At 49.5% G+C, this 15,108-nt stretch overlaps 1 protein-coding gene across 1 annotated transcript; it reads left to right on the top strand.

Annotated features, from left to right (window-relative positions):
- Positions 1 to 1,976: 1,976 nt before the first annotated feature.
- On the top strand, positions 1,977 to 13,187 carry LOC101915320 (solute carrier family 2, facilitated glucose transporter member 3). The gene is made up of 10 exons (XM_055808532.1): positions 1,977 to 2,111; positions 5,091 to 5,186; positions 6,534 to 6,694; positions 6,987 to 7,227; positions 7,398 to 7,560; positions 8,207 to 8,394; positions 8,779 to 8,883; positions 9,321 to 9,422; positions 9,680 to 9,883; positions 10,377 to 13,187. Exons 1-10 carry the CDS (start codon positions 2,097 to 2,099, stop codon positions 10,590 to 10,592), a joined length of 1,491 nt encoding a protein of 496 aa, XP_055664507.1. The 5' UTR covers positions 1,977 to 2,096; the 3' UTR covers positions 10,593 to 13,187.
- The last annotated feature ends 1,921 nt before the right edge of the window (positions 13,188 to 15,108 follow it).

Here is a 15,108-nt window from a genome sequence, read left to right as displayed (position 1 = left end):
AGACACCAGTGGGTCTCACCTCTATAGACCCCCAGACCTCATAGTCTCTCTTGCAGCTGGTTGGGACTGTCCCAGTCCCTTTGATAGACAGTTGCTCCCTTACAGACATCCCCTAGCTCCCAGGCCACTTCACCTCCTTGCCAGCTGGTCCGGCTGGATCTTTGCTAGTGCTCACACCTGCACCTGTACACCCGCAGTTGCTGCACTACAGACAAAGTGACCTGTCACTCAGACAGACCCCATACACACCACATCACCTCACCCCCAAACAAAGAGTACTTCACCTAGGAGAAGAAAAATATATTTTAGCAATGAGATACGGCAAACTGTGCTAATCAAGTGCAGGGCAAGGCTGGACACGTGTGCTGGCCAGCCAACGGTTTACATGCAATCGTCCCTTTCTTCTCCTCATCCCTCCCTTCCCCCCCTTTGATTCCTCCCCTAAACACCTCATGCTAAACCCTGTGCAATCCCAAAATGCTCTTCCCCTGCATCCTGTAATGTGTCCGGTGCCCCAGCACGCAGCACCCCCCTGCTGAAAGATTTTGCATCCTTTGACTCTTCGCGGTGGGTGTCACACCTGAACAATGGGGCTGATGGCTTTCCCGGGCCAGCCCTGGGAAGGGTGGGCCCAGACAGGGTGTTCCTTCCTCTAAGTCCTTAATTTGTGTTGCCACCTGGCATTGTGTCCCTGGTTTCCTCTGGGAGTGTGAAAATGGGGCCTTTGATGTGCTGATGGCTCCTGTGGGGCCTGGGAGTAGCTGGGGCAGGGTGTTATTTGGGGTCCTCCTCCTGCCATTGTCCCTCTGTGCTCCTTTGTGGGTGGGCAGATGAGCTTTTAACAGGTAAAGAGGACTGTGCAGGCTTCCCTTGCCCTTCCACACAACTGTTTTTCTGCTGGGAATAATGTTTGAACACCACCACAGAAATATCTGCGAAGGGAGCGAGGGAAAGTGTCCCCCCATTTAGCCTGTTAATTTAGAGTTACGTGTGGCCAGGTGACCATGTCAAATAAACAGCAAAACTGAAATTAAAATGTGATCGTTCCACTTTCACAGAATCTGGTGACAGAAGCGGTGGCCGATCCCAAGATAATTTTCCTAAAACTGAAACAATGTTACGCCACCCTTCTCCCCTGGCCCTTGCACCCAGCCCCAGCTCTGAGCTGTTGCTGTTTTCTGGAGGCAAAATGCTGGGCAGGTTCTTGGTTCAGTGAAGACTTTTCTTGTTTGACAGTGGTGTGGCCCGAGAATCAAAGCAGGGCTCTTTGTTACTCCCCTGGAAGAGTCTGGTGCCTGTTTGACCTGCAGGATGGACAGCAAATGGACATGAAGCACAGTAGCGCAGGGGGATGGAAAGGGTACAAGCCTGGGACTACACGCATCTGCAGGATCACTGCTTCAGCTTTGCCCCTGCAGATACTAGCTTTGTAGGAAAAATATATTAAAAACCAAACCAAAAGTAAAACGACCAACCAACAAATCCCTCAAACCAAATTATCCAGTGCCTCATCCACAGCTTTGGGCGGTGGGGTGAGCGGCCACAGAGCACATACAGCATTTGTCTTCAGGCTCCTGCCCGCGCCCACCACCACCGGCCTGCCCGTTTTCCTAGGGATTAAAACCCGCTTTACGCCACAGCTCCTTTAGTGCAAACCGCCACGACCCGCCATTAACGAACAGCTGGGCGGCAGCACCGCGGCGGCGAACCTCTCCCCCGCGCTCCGCCCGCCGCCCCCAGCCGGCTCCATGGCGGCCCGGCAGCCCGGCACGCACGGCGCCGGAAGGCGCTGGTGTCGGTTTTAAGTCACAAACGGCGTGAACTCGACCTGCTTTGTTTTGGTTGGGTTTGGGGGGGGTTTTTTTGGTGTTTTTTTTTTTTTTGTGTTTTGTTGTTGGGGTTTTTTTTTCCTCCGCTGTAATTACGGGATGCTGCGGAGCTCCGCCCCGGTCCCTCCCCTCTAACAGAGGCCATAAAAGCCCGGCCGCGGCGGGCGGAGGGTGCGGGTTCGTGTGGAGCTGGGGGCGGGTGCGTAGCCGCCTCCTCGCCGCGTTCCGTTAGCTGGGGAGCGGCAGCGGCCGGTCGCTTAGGCCACGATGGATACCAAAAAGGTAGGGGGGGAGCGCGGCTTTCTCCTTCCTTCTTCCCCCACCACCCGCCGCCGGCAACGCTGCGGCCGATGCAGGGTGCTCGCCGGCGGGCAGCCGCCGCTCGGATGCCCGCCGCTCGGGTCTCCGGGCGCTTCGGTGGAGGGGCGGGGGGTCGTGGCTGGCGGGTGGTCGCGACCGATCGCTGCCTCCGGGTGCCTGTGGGCCGTCGTGACCATGGATGCGGCGGCGGTGCCGGCAGGCCGCTGCGGGGGCTCGGGGGCGGGGGGTGTTGCAGATGGCGAGATTGATTTGCTTTCGTGCGCGTGGCCTGATGCTCCACATGATGCTGTGTCCGTACTTCATGATATTGATCGCCAGGTTTATTTTGCTGGCAGGGCAGCGCTTGTTTGTCCCGGGGTTTGTGATGCTGAAAAGAAGATTCCTCTTAAAGGCGGTTTTTTTTTTGTGGTGGTGCTGGTGATGTGGTTTATATTAAAGGCGCTTTTAAATGTCAGAAGAAAAGCAAAACCGCCTTTCCCCTTTCTCACTTCGGAGAGCCAGGGACGGAATGTTTGGCGGTATCGTAGTTCCATCTGCAGCTACGAGTGAGGCGTGCACTCGTGGAGGGCGCTGATGACTGCATGTGCCCGAGTGTAGCAGGGCAGCAAGGCAGGCAGGCGTGAGGGAAGGAGAGGCAGCACCTACCCAGCTGGACCCGGCGCAGGGTGCCAGGATTGCAGTTACAACAAGGAGCAGCAGAAGCCCGGGGCCCACGCTGCCCGTATTGATGGGAGATGCAGGTGGTATGAGAGGATGCAGCAAAGGAGAGCATCTGCTCAAGGTCACTCAGGGGAGGGCTGGGGGGCTGTTGTAGCTCCGTTCAACAAGTTGGACTACTCTGAGGTTTTAGTAGTGAAGTACAAGGGGGGGGGGGGGGGGGGCTGGCGAGAAGCGGCTCCTGGATAATGAACGTTGCTGATGCCTGTGGTCGGAGGGGGGTGGTGGTGGTTTGAATTCATTGCCGGTGTATAGACCTCAGCCTTGAGCCTTTGGGTAGGACGGGTGTCGCCGAACTATTTCTGAGTTCCCTGTTTGACTTCTGGGAAGTGAAACACTTCCAGCAGTAACAAATGATCCATACATTAGATCACAGTCTGGCTCAGTGGAGGGGATGGGTCAAGGCCATGTGATGTCTAGGTGGCAGGAGGCTTGGTAAGGGATGAATAGCAGGCCACAGCCAGGAGAAGGGAGCGTGAAAGAGGGCAGAATAACTAACCTCTTGGTAGCTTATGTCCCATGTAGGTAGGGGGCTGCTGCTGCACCCCAGAAGAAAAAGGCCAGCTGTGATCACTGCAAGCCATGACAAAGCAGAGCCCTGATGGGAAAGATGCTCTTGTGTTGAGTCACTGCGTTGAAAACGTGGAGAGCTGGGTTTTGTCCTCAGCTTTGCTATAGCTGCTGACTAGGGGTGACCTGGCCTGGAGCCCTAAAAGTGCTTAGATGTCTTAATGCACTTTTACAGGCATGTGGGTGCCTTGAAAGAGGTGTGTCCTTGTGGTTCTCCGCCAAATTTCCCTGTGACAAAAATGAGGGGAGTGGTCACATGATGGCAGGATGAAGAAGGCCTAGGGTGTGTTTGGGTGTGAGTGCTACCTTGGGAGACATTTGCCCCCTGCAAGGAAAAGACCCTGTCCTCTTTGTCCCCTCCACTCCATCACTAACCTCAGCAGGAAGAGAGCCCAGCCTGAAACGTTCACATGATGTAGGTGGGGGTAGCCATGCCCCTGCGAGTCATTTCCCCCAGTTGCTGTTTACTGGGGCCTAACTGGTGGCTGTGTGAGGGTTGTGCAGGCCAGAAGCAGCAGTGCTTGACTTGAAAGATTGGTAAAGGTGGTGTGAGTGTTGGCAGGTTATTGTCAAAAATTTTGGGCAGCCTTAGGAGCCACTGCTCCTGGAGCTGAGCTGGAAAGTGAGAGGCTGGAAGAGCTGTGACAGTAGGCCCCACGGAGTACTCTTCCCTCCTCTGTGAGCCTTAGGACAATAATTGGAAAGCCTTGGAAAAGGAACTGTTAATAATTTTGGAAAAGCTTCCAGTTCCTCCTGAGACAGAAACATGGTCTTTCCTCATCGTGCCAACTCCCAAATCACCTGCTCCCCCATGCCTTCCTAGCACAGAGCTGGCTTAAATGTCACAAGCTTTAAAGATGTAGAAAATGTCAGATGCTTTTCACTGACACTTAAATTCTCAGTCCGAGACTTCTGAGGTTGGACCATCAAGCTTCCTCAGGCTCAGAGGGCTGAGCAGTTTTTATTTTATTTTAATAAATAGCGATTAACATACTCAAATTCCAGGGACCCTGCTTCATTTAAAATGCCAACTATTGTCTCTGCTTCAAGAAAAATAAGCAGGAAGGTTGGCAGCACTGCTGCTACCTCTGTGAGGCAGGCTGCTGTGCCAGGTGCCCTGGGGCAGGGTTGGGAAGCTCTAGCCTGAGAAAAGCAGACCTGTTGCTGAAGAGTGCGGGTTTTAACTATCGGGAGTGATTGCCAGTATAGCTTGTGGGCAGATCTGTGACTCAATTTATGGGAACTTGTCAGCTGGCATGGAGAAGAGTTAGACCCTTGTTTCATGACATGCCAGAGATCAGCAAAAGCTTCTCTGTAAAGCAGATCAACCCAAAATAACAGCCACTAATGCAGCCAGTGTATTCATTACTAATGAGCTGAGAATAGTTGATGAAGGTCAGGAGATAATAAAGGAGAGGTCCTGACCGGCCCTCCTATTTCTAGTCACAGAACTTCCCTGCTGTACAGTTGCATCTCCCTTCCCAGGGTCCCTGGTTACTGATACCCACCTTTGCTGGACAGGAGCGCATTCCCTGCTGTTGGCGCACTTGTGCATGGCAGCTATGAGCTGCAGCTCCTGTTTATGCTGAAGAGAAATAGGTTGTAAAGAAAGCATGAATAACAACACATTTTTTTTTTTCTTTCTTTCCACAGAAAATCACAGTACCTCTTATCTATGCTGTTTCCATTGCTGCCATTGGATCTCTCCAGTTCGGGTACAACACTGGTGTCATCAATGCTCCTGAGAAGGTGAGAGGAAGGATGAATGACTTGTGGAGACAGTAGGAGTGAGGGGCTGGTGGGGAAAAAAAATGTGTGGAAAAGAGGAGCTGCGTCCCAAGCAGCTAATAACTTGGTTATCGTTTATGATGTTAAGAAGACATACAACTCCCCCCTCAACTACAACAGTGGGACACGAAGGGCAAAGTTTTGGGGAGGAGAGAGAGTGACCAGAGAGGTTAATTCTCATAATTAGGAGTAAGAGGGGACAGGGCTCCATCTGCCGTTTCCTGGTAGGTCTATATCTGGTGCGTGGAGGAATGTGAGCCACTTCAGTTTTGAGTCAGAATAAACCAGCCATGGCAGAAGGAATGTAGAGTGCAGTGTGCAGAAAACAGTTGAGGGCTGGCAGGGATTACAGTTGCTCTAGTTTAGTTTGTCTCTGGGACCATCTCAGGCTTCTTTATTTGTTTATTCATTCCTTGTATTAAGTGTAGATTCAGTGCTTCTGAAAGGACTGTGACTTGGGCATTCTGACCAATAATCTCATGACTGTAGCCTAAGAAAGAAGAGATGAAGAAAACGAATGTGTGGTTTTCTTGTAACTATAAGATGGTTCCTCTCTCTCTCTCAGGAACTGAGTCACCAATACCACATCCATCCTGTGTCCGGGAATAGATGTCACATCATCGGGGGTGGGGGTGTGTGTCCTCCCTAGCTAATGTCCTGCTGCCATCTGCTGGGGGCACATACTCTGAGGCCATGTCCTCTTCAACCTTTGCAGAAATTCCCTCATCAAAGAGGATGCCTTGGAAATCGGCGACACAGCCCTGTCACGTCCCCATGAGACAACTAAGGACTGTTTTGCATGATGCTGCCATTTTCAGGCTTACCTCTGAAACTTTCTGTGTCTCTTAAACTGTTTCCATCCCAGAAAGCCCATCCCTGCTGCCAGAGTTGTGGTGTTGTCAGCAGAAATGTTCCTTTCCATTCTCTGGTCGCATTTTCTTGCTCTCTTTTGCTTCCAGCTGTCTCACACCCCCTCCCAAGCAGCACCAGTGACTCACATCCATAAACATGCAGAAGATAAGCCTGTTCCTTAATAAACACTGGCCTACCCCTCCACATTCAGTGAAGCAATTTCTCCCTCATCATACTGCTACCTGTCCACTGTTCATGAACAATGAAAGTTCCTCTTTCTGCACCCTTGTCTTCCCCTTGCATGACTTGTTGCTGCCTACTCAATTTTTAGGGTCTGCCCTTGCTTCTTGCCTCCATGAAAACAGAAAGAAGACCTCAAAAGTCATCTCCCCTCTCTCCAGTTCAGAATGCCTCTCACTTGACTGTAACTATGTCCCTACCTGATTCCTCCTGCAGATAATCCAGAGATTCTTCAACAGAACCCTGTCAGAACGGACTGGGGATGTTGTCTCTCCAGAGCTCCTCACCTCTCTGTGGTCCCTTTCTGTGGCCATCTTCTCAGTAGGAGGTATGATTGGCTCCTTCTCAGTCAGCCTGTTTGTCAACAGATTTGGCAGGTAAGTTGGGAAGAGGGATCCAAGTCATGAGGGAATTTTTCCTATGGACAGGGGAGTGTTGGGAGGAAGAGGGCACAGGTGAGAGGAAAGGAGAAGGTGGCAGCAAGAATTGTGTGGGCTGCAAAAGGAAAGGGTTGTGGGCCAAGGTGGGAGCTGAACGGGAATTACCGTGTTTTCCTCACACCCCTGAGGTGGGGCATCATGGGTATCATGAGTATTTTTACCCCTCTTGCAGTAAACTTCCCACTGTTTTGCCGGTTTAAGCTCAGTCTTCACATGTTCACCCTGGCAGGAGGAACTCCATGCTACTGGTGAACATCTTGGCCTTTGCTGGTGGCACTCTCATGGCCTTCTCCAAGCTGGCAAAGGCAGTGGAGATGCTGATTATTGGCCGCTTCATTATTGGCCTCTTCTGTGGTCTCTGCACTGGCTTTGTGCCCATGTACATCAGTGAGGTCTCACCCACCAGCCTCCGTGGAGCCTTTGGCACCCTCAACCAGCTGGGAATTGTTGTGGGCATCCTGGTGGCCCAGGTAAGCTTGACACAACCTGATCCTGCCCTCGGGGGGAAAGGAGGGCAGAGGAGGGGCAAGGGGGGCCACACTCGCTGTCGGGTGCGGTATGTGGGCCTGTCATCCTGCCTGATGTGGGGGTGAGGGATTGGAGTGTTAAAATCATTCTTTCTCTCCAATTCTTTGTGTAGGTCTTTGGCCTGGAAGCAATCATGGGGACTGAAGAACTTTGGCCACTGCTTCTGGGGTTTACGGTCCTCCCAGCAATCCTGCAGTGTGTGGCTCTTCTTTTCTGCCCTGAGAGCCCCCGTTTCCTATTGATCAACAAGATGGAGGAAGAGAAAGCACAAGCAGGTAAGAACTCATCCCTGAAGGGGCAGGGCTGGATTCTGGCTCCCAGCCTGCACTGAACTTGAGTGGGAGGCCAGGACTGAGCCTGGAGCCTGTGGTGGATCGGGGTGTGACTCCCAGAGGGCACCAGGCCTACCATCCTGGCCCGCCATCCTTGAGGTTGCATCAGTGCCAGGAAGTGTGGGAAACCTGGCATCCCAACAGAGACTCCAGGTGGGGTTAAGACAGGAGGAGTGGTGGTGCCTGGCCTGGTGGGATGTAGCAGGGCCAGCTGCTGGAGCTCTGTCAGCTCCTCCTGAAAGGTGGGAAACAGGCTGACAATTAACAAGGAGCTTGGAGGGCGTTTCCCTTTGCTACCGCAGAGGGCTGGAGTCAGCTCTGGCAAGTGTGTGTACGGAGAAAAAAAAAAAATAATAGTGTGGAGCTCAAGCAACATGAGCAAGAACTGGGCCTGGTTTCCTTGCTGATCACAGCACAAGGCTGAGAAAGAGGTTCAGTCTTTCCTGTGTAGCAGGCCCAAATACTGGCAGGTGGTGGCCCAGTGTTCCCAGTGTGCCCTCCCTGAAACAGCAGGGCAGCAGGGGAGGCAGGGCAGAACCTACTGGCTGTGGGTCTATTATACCTGGCATTTTTTGATTCTTTCCTCCAGTTCTTCAGAAGCTCCGTGGTACACAAGATGTGTCTCAGGACATCTTGGAGATGAAAGAAGAGAGTGCTAAAATGTCTCAGGAAAAGAAAGCAACTGTGCCAGAGCTCTTCCGTTCTCCAAACTACCGTCAAGCCATTACCATTGCCATCATGCTGCAGCTCTCCCAACAGCTCTCAGGCATCAATGCTGTGAGTTCCTTTCCTGTTCCGTGTGCTGTGCCTCCCTTATTATCTCTGGCTATGCTTGCACTTGCCACTAATGTTGAGAGAACTGTGCTTCCAGAAGCACGTTGTCATGTACCTTGACTGAGGGTTACTTTTGTGATATTGCAGAGATTGCTAAAATGGAATGTGGAGATTATATTTGCTTTCAATTTTCCCCCTGCATGCCCTGGCAAGGCATTGCAGTCTTGCATAAAGTGAATGAACCTTGACCAGAAGGATGCTGTTCTATACTGTTGAGTGCTTCTTAGAAACTCCCTGTTGGGCTTGCAAGCCATTAGGCAGAGAATAAGGTACATGCTTTCAAACGCTGGAGTTGTGATGGTGTCTAACTTTTGCTTCTCTTCCCAGGTATTCTATTACTCTACAGGGATTTTTGAAAGAGCTGGTATCACACAGCCTGTCTATGCCACTATTGGAGCTGGTGTGGTAAACACAGTCTTCACTGTTATTTCGGTAAGTGGAACAGGGCCTTATGGTGAGAGGTAACTTGTCTGCCCGGGCTTTTGTGGGAGATCTGGCTACTTGTCTTCAGTCACGTTGTGGCAAAGTATTGGACTAGGCAATGGCCTTCAAGAGCAAAGAGTGCATTGAAAGGATTGTGGGAGGAGAGGAGGGGAGAAAGGGGTAGGGGTGTTACGCTTTTAGAAGAAAGTGGGGGGGGAAAGGAGTGCAGGGGGAAAAAGAATGATGAGAGAAGGCAGTAGTGAGAACTACAGAGGAAAAACTTGGGCCTAGAATGGAGCAGCCTGGGCACCTGCACTGAGATCACCACTGGCACAGAGAGCTACAGGCAGATAAAAGAAAGAGGTGCAGGGCACACTGAGCAAGGGAGCCGCTTCTGGCTTTGTTGCTGAAGTCATGGATATTTTTCTCTCCTGTCATGTTTCTAGCTGTTCCTGGTGGAGCGTGCGGGGCGCAGGACCCTCCATTTAATTGGTTTGGGTGGCATGGCTGTGTGCGCTGTTCTTATGACTGTTGCTTTAGCTCTGAAGGTGAGTAATTGGTGTTCCTGTCCACCCTGAAACCCAGCAGGCGACCTACAGGACTATACATCTGCCTTGCCCTGTGATTCTGCCCTGTAGGCAGGTACTGCTGGGGCTAGAGTAGAGTGTGCAGTGGAGAGTCCTAAATATGGAAACAGTGCCACAGTATTCACAGTGCAGCTGGGAAAGCTGTGACACTGGAGATGGCATTGTGCAGTGCCAGGTTTGCCTCAGACTGCAGCTGATCGTGTTTTGTTCCCTTGCAGGATGTTGTGGAGTGGATCAGATACATCAGCATTGTTGCCACTTTCGGCTTTGTGGCTCTCTTTGAGATTGGCCCTGGCCCTATCCCGTGGTTCATTGTGGCAGAGCTCTTCAGTCAGGGCCCACGGCCTGCAGCCATGGCAGTGGCTGGTTGTTCCAACTGGACCTCTAATTTCTTGGTGGGAATGCTCTTCCCTTATGCAGAGGTAAGGATCCAGTTTGCAAAGCACTGAGAGTGCTGCAGCATTGGAATAGGTATCCAGAGTGGTTGTAGAGTCTCCATCCTCGGAGACTTCAAAACATGACTGTATGACCCTAAACAACCTAATCTCTCCTTGAAGTTGTCCCTGCTTTGAGCAGTCTGGTCAGTCTTCCAGAGGCTCCTGATACTGTGTTCTGATTGTTACTGAAGGCTGAGTGTTGTCACTCATCTTATATTCTGTTGTCTCAACTGCTTGTAGCTTACAAATAGTAGGAAGAGCTATCTTAAGTAGCACATTAAGGATTTCCCTGTAAAAGCATCAATTTTGATCACCCACAGGAGCCCGATTTCAATTAAAAAAAATAATGCTGTGTTGAGAAAAAGTCAGTAAGGCATTGTTGGAGGAAGGTGTTAGAATTTTGACCTGTCAACAGCAAATGACCTTGCATTTAGGTTTATGAGCTTCTCAAAACCTCCTGCTTTTGTCCTCCCTGCAGAGACTATGTGGCTCCTATGTCTTCCTCATCTTCCTTGTTTTCCTGGTCATCTTCTTTGTCTTCACATTCTTCAAAGTGCCAGAGACCAAGGGCAGGACTTTTGAAGACATCTCCAGGGGCTTTGAAGGACGAGCAGAAGCCAGCCCCACATCGCCTGTAGAGAAGAACCCCATGGTGGAGCTGAACAGCATACAGCCCGACAAAGACGTTGCCTAAGATTCATGAAACACCACTTCTTTGACTCTTACATGCTTAAAGACTCATTAAAAAGGAATAAGCAAAGAAAACCATGAGAACTGGGACATTTCTCACTCCCCCCACCCCCCAGTTGCTGCTATTTTCTTCTTTGCACCCACATACTCGCCCATTCTGCCAGGCTTACCAGCATTAAGCAAATCTGATATGGGTGATCACATTTTCAAGTACTGGAAGGCACCTGGCATTTGCAAAAGTAATCTCATCTTCTCTGTTCTCCTGATGTTTGTGACAGAGAAGAGTTGGCAATATTTTTGATTTTTCTCATCTATAATTGCTATTTGGGGTTAACATACTTAGGCACGCAGTGACAGCTATGTATTTGACGGTTATGTATTTGAATCTGATTACTATTTTTGTAGTGAGTTGAAGGGACCCACTAAACAAGTCCCCAGCCCTTTTGAGTCTACCTGTGTGAGTGTCTGCTGTGTTACACTGGAATTTAAGAAGCCTACCAAAAAGCCATCTCCTTGCTTTTTCCTGTCCAGTGTGCACTTTTTTTCAGCCTCAGGAAAAAGGGGACCAAGTTACATGCATATTTTTTCCTGCTGTCTTATTTTTTTGTATAGACAGACTGAAAGCATACTTTTACTTAAGTTTATTTATTTGTATGTCACTTTGTAAATGTTTATTTTTTTAATGGTGTACAAAAATGTACAGACAAAAAGTTGAAGATGTTTATGAGAAATAGCTAATTTAACAAAAGATGCTGTAGACTTGAGGTGCAATAAGACTGTAAAGGAGAAATGTGATATGAAACAGGAGATTGGGCATTTTGGATGATGGGTACAACAGGCCCAATTATGCACATCCCTTTAAGTTATTTGTGCCCTCTGGAAAGAAATTCAAAGAATTGCATACTAGTGAGAAGAGGTATGTCTGTTTTTCCACTAAAATCTCTGTTGTTTGGGATTTTATGGGTGGCAATTTTAAATACTGTTCCCAGGTGTTGATTGGAAAGTGTGGTATTGCAGCAAATGGGTGTTGTTAGTTTATTTTCAGTCACGGCTCAGCATTGTATAGGATGATTGAGGGTGGTGATGGTAAACCAGAAAGTAACTTTACCTGTCTTCTCTTTGTTTTTTTTTTTTTTTTTTTTGCTTCTCTGCTGCATTCTAGGAGGTCAGAAGTCTGAAAGTTTGCAGATTGTTACTTAAAGGTGTGTGAGATTCAAAATTATTTTTCCAAAACTATTTTCTTAGCAATTCTTATAAATATTAAGAGGCATGTAGCATAACCCTTCTGGAAACGGGCATGGTCAGTTATGGTGTGTGTAAGATCATAAAGGTAGAGATGCAGGACTAGAGACCAGAGATACTGGAACTTGCTAGCTTAGCAGTGTGAAAGGTCTGTAGGGCTCAGTCCACTGTTTGGTTGCAGGCCAAATGTTTTTGCCTACTATGTCCTCTCTGGAAGATCTGCATGATGTTGTTGTGATGCTCACCGGTGTGCGGCACGCTGTGTAGATGTGTTACAGCTCTGTAATAGTGCCTCTGTTGAAAGGGATATGGCAGACATTAATTGTACATCAGTAAGTATCGGTATCCCTGCTTGTCATACTGCTAGGCAATCTGGAGTGTGTATACACCTACCCTTGCTGCCAGGTTAGCGCAGTTCAGGAAGGCAGAAAGTAGCACATACGATACACTTGCAATCAAGGGGTGGGAGTTTGCTTCACTGACTGCAGCACTCTGTTGAGGGAGACTCCAGGCCCATGTCTGTCCAGATCTGCATAAGCTATCTAAAGGTCACACAGAGGTAGGTCCAACTTAAACTACTCTTAAGATCTGATCTGTGTTTTTGGACTTGATAGAACTCAGGTCTACCTGCAAACTAATGCTGGAGTCCATCACTGGATATCCTAGAAGAGGAACAGGCCCACAGATTCCAAGGTAGGTAAAAGGACTAAAGGCTCAAAGGCAGGAATGGCAGCAAAATCGTCGTAGCATGGATAGCCCAAGCTTTTTTGATAGCATACTGTTTCAGAGCAGGTCAGAGAAGTTCCCATCGATGTATATTCTGGGGCTGTGTATCTGGCATTTTCAGTAACTTGTGATGACATTTCTCTACCTTCCCTAATGAGAAACAGTTGCAAATATCAGTGAAACTTGCTGTTGTGAAATACTACTTGTGACTTCATTTTAAATACCCTAGCTTTGCACAAGGCAATCCTATTGCATCCAGTTTTCCTTAGCTTTCTATCAGGCTTCCATGCCAAATGTTTATTCTTAGAAGTATTACCACTTCTTCCCCAACTTTCATATTTTGGTTCATTTTATATGGATTTCTGTGCCCTTCCTTTGACTCTTCAGCACTTCCAGACATGATATTTGTTAGGAATATGTTAGGAAATGCCCCCTACAGCTGTGCATAAGAGCATTCTGTACTTTGCATCAGAGATGTGTGTTGGCTTGGACAGAAATGTGTAGGTCTTTCTCACATGGTATCTCTTTCTTATTTTCTTTTTCTGTAACAGCATTGTGAGTATTTCGGATGGGTTTTATATGCTTATTAATGTGGTTGTTTCCTGTTTTTAAAATAAAATATATAACTAAGTATCTGGTTTGGATTTTTACTTTTGCCCTGTAGGTCTTCTGTTTCTTACTCCTTATTATAGCCTGGGACTATATTCTGGAATGTGCACAGCATCTGCCTTGCAGACTTTTTGCTAGCCCAGCACCCTGGATTTGTTTTATTCTAGTGAAAATGACCATTTCTCTTAGCCTCCATGCATATTGCCATAATAAATTCCCTTCCTACTCTTCCTTAGGACTTCTTAAACTCAAAAGATGTGCTTCTCTATCTTATTTGCCAAAATCCTTTTGCCTGCATCTGAATTTTTTCTCAGTAAGGGGAGGGGGGAGGGAAGTGGCTGAAGGTTAGGAATCCTGCCCAGAGATAAAACACGTGAGACTTTTGCCCCTGCCCTCTCCCCTCCCATTCCTCTGTAAATGATGTTTTGCTCCCTCTGTCTGGTGAGTTACCTTAATTTCCTCTGAAATCTTGCCTTTGTACCCTCAGTACTGGATGCCTGAAAGGAGGAGAACGGTGAAGTGGAAACCCCACTGCCTTGAGGGGGGCCAGTCCCCAGGAGCTGCTCCCCTACCCCAGGGGCCATGGTATTCCTGACCCACTGGCAAGTCTGTGGGGTGTTCTTGCCCATGGCACCCTTGCTGAGGAGTCGTGAGCACCCATGTATTGCCATAAGGCAATGTAGTGGGTTTGCATGGCAAGGTTTTGGTAGTGGGAAAGGGAGGGCTACAGGGGTGGTTTCTGTGAGAAGATGCCAGAAGCTTCCCCCATGTCCAATGGAGCCAATGCCAGCTGGCTGCAAGACAGACCCACCGCTGGCCAAAGCCAAGCCCGCCAGTGATGATGGTAGCACCTCTCCAATAGCATATTAAATAGGGGGAAGAAAGAAACATCTGCTGCAGTGGGACAGAGTGAGACTGTGTGGGAGCATCAACTGCAGACCTCCAGGGCAGGGCAGGAGGTGCTGCAGGTGCCGGAGCAGAAATTCCCTGGCAGCCCACGGTGTGGCTGGCTGTGCCCCCACAGCCTGTGGAGGTCCACGGTGGAGCAGATCCCCACCTGCAGCCCCTGGAGGACCCTATGCCAGAGCAGGTGGATCTCTGAAGGAGGCTGTGCCCTGTGGGAAGCCCACACTGAAGCAGGTTTGCTAACAGGACTTCTGACCCTGGGGGGGTCCATGCCGGAGTACTGTTCCTGAGGGACTGCACTGGGATAGGGACGCATACTGGAGCAGTTTGTGAAGAGCTGTAGCCTGTGGGAAGGATCCATGTCGGAGAAGTACGTGGAGAACTGTCTCCCATGGGAGGGACCCATGCTGGAGCAGGGGAGGAGTGTGAGGAGGAAGGAGAAACAACGTGCAATGAACTGACCATAACCCCCACTCCTCATCCCCGGGCACTGCTCAGGGGGAGGATGTAGGGAAATCTGGAATTGAGTTAGGAGGAAGGGAGTGGTGGGGGCAAGGTGGTTTTCTAATTTGAATAGTAATAAATTAAACTAATTTTCCCCAAGTCAAGTCTGTTTCGCCCACGATAATAATTGCTGAGTGCTCTCCCTGCCCTGATCTTGACCCACGAGCCTTTTGTTACACTTTCTCTCCCCTGTCCGGTTGAGGAGGGGAGTGACAGAGCAGCTTTGGTGGGCACGCAGCATCCAGCTGGGGTCAACCCTCCACAGGCAATAAGCTCTGGTTCTAGTGCGCTCCTTTCCTTGTCCTACATCCATCTTACAAGCCCAGGGCGCCTGTACCTGTTTCACAGGCAGAAACAATGACAACAGTTAATCAAAAAGTAAGGAGTTAAAATATACTTCAGATGAAAAGGATGGAGGAAAGCAAGAGGAAGGAAAAGATGGCAGAACCCAAACTACCCCAGAGGAAGAATCAGGCTAATACAACTCCGGAGTCAGCAGACTGCACAAAGCCACCAGGAAGGAGTAGGGCATA

This window comes from Falco peregrinus, chromosome 6, assembly GCF_023634155.1.
Source record: "Falco peregrinus isolate bFalPer1 chromosome 6, bFalPer1.pri, whole genome shotgun sequence".
NCBI lineage: Eukaryota > Metazoa > Chordata > Aves > Falconiformes > Falconidae > Falco > Falco peregrinus.
Note: the sequence above shows the minus strand (reverse complement) of the source record. Positions and strands in the feature narration are given on the sequence as shown.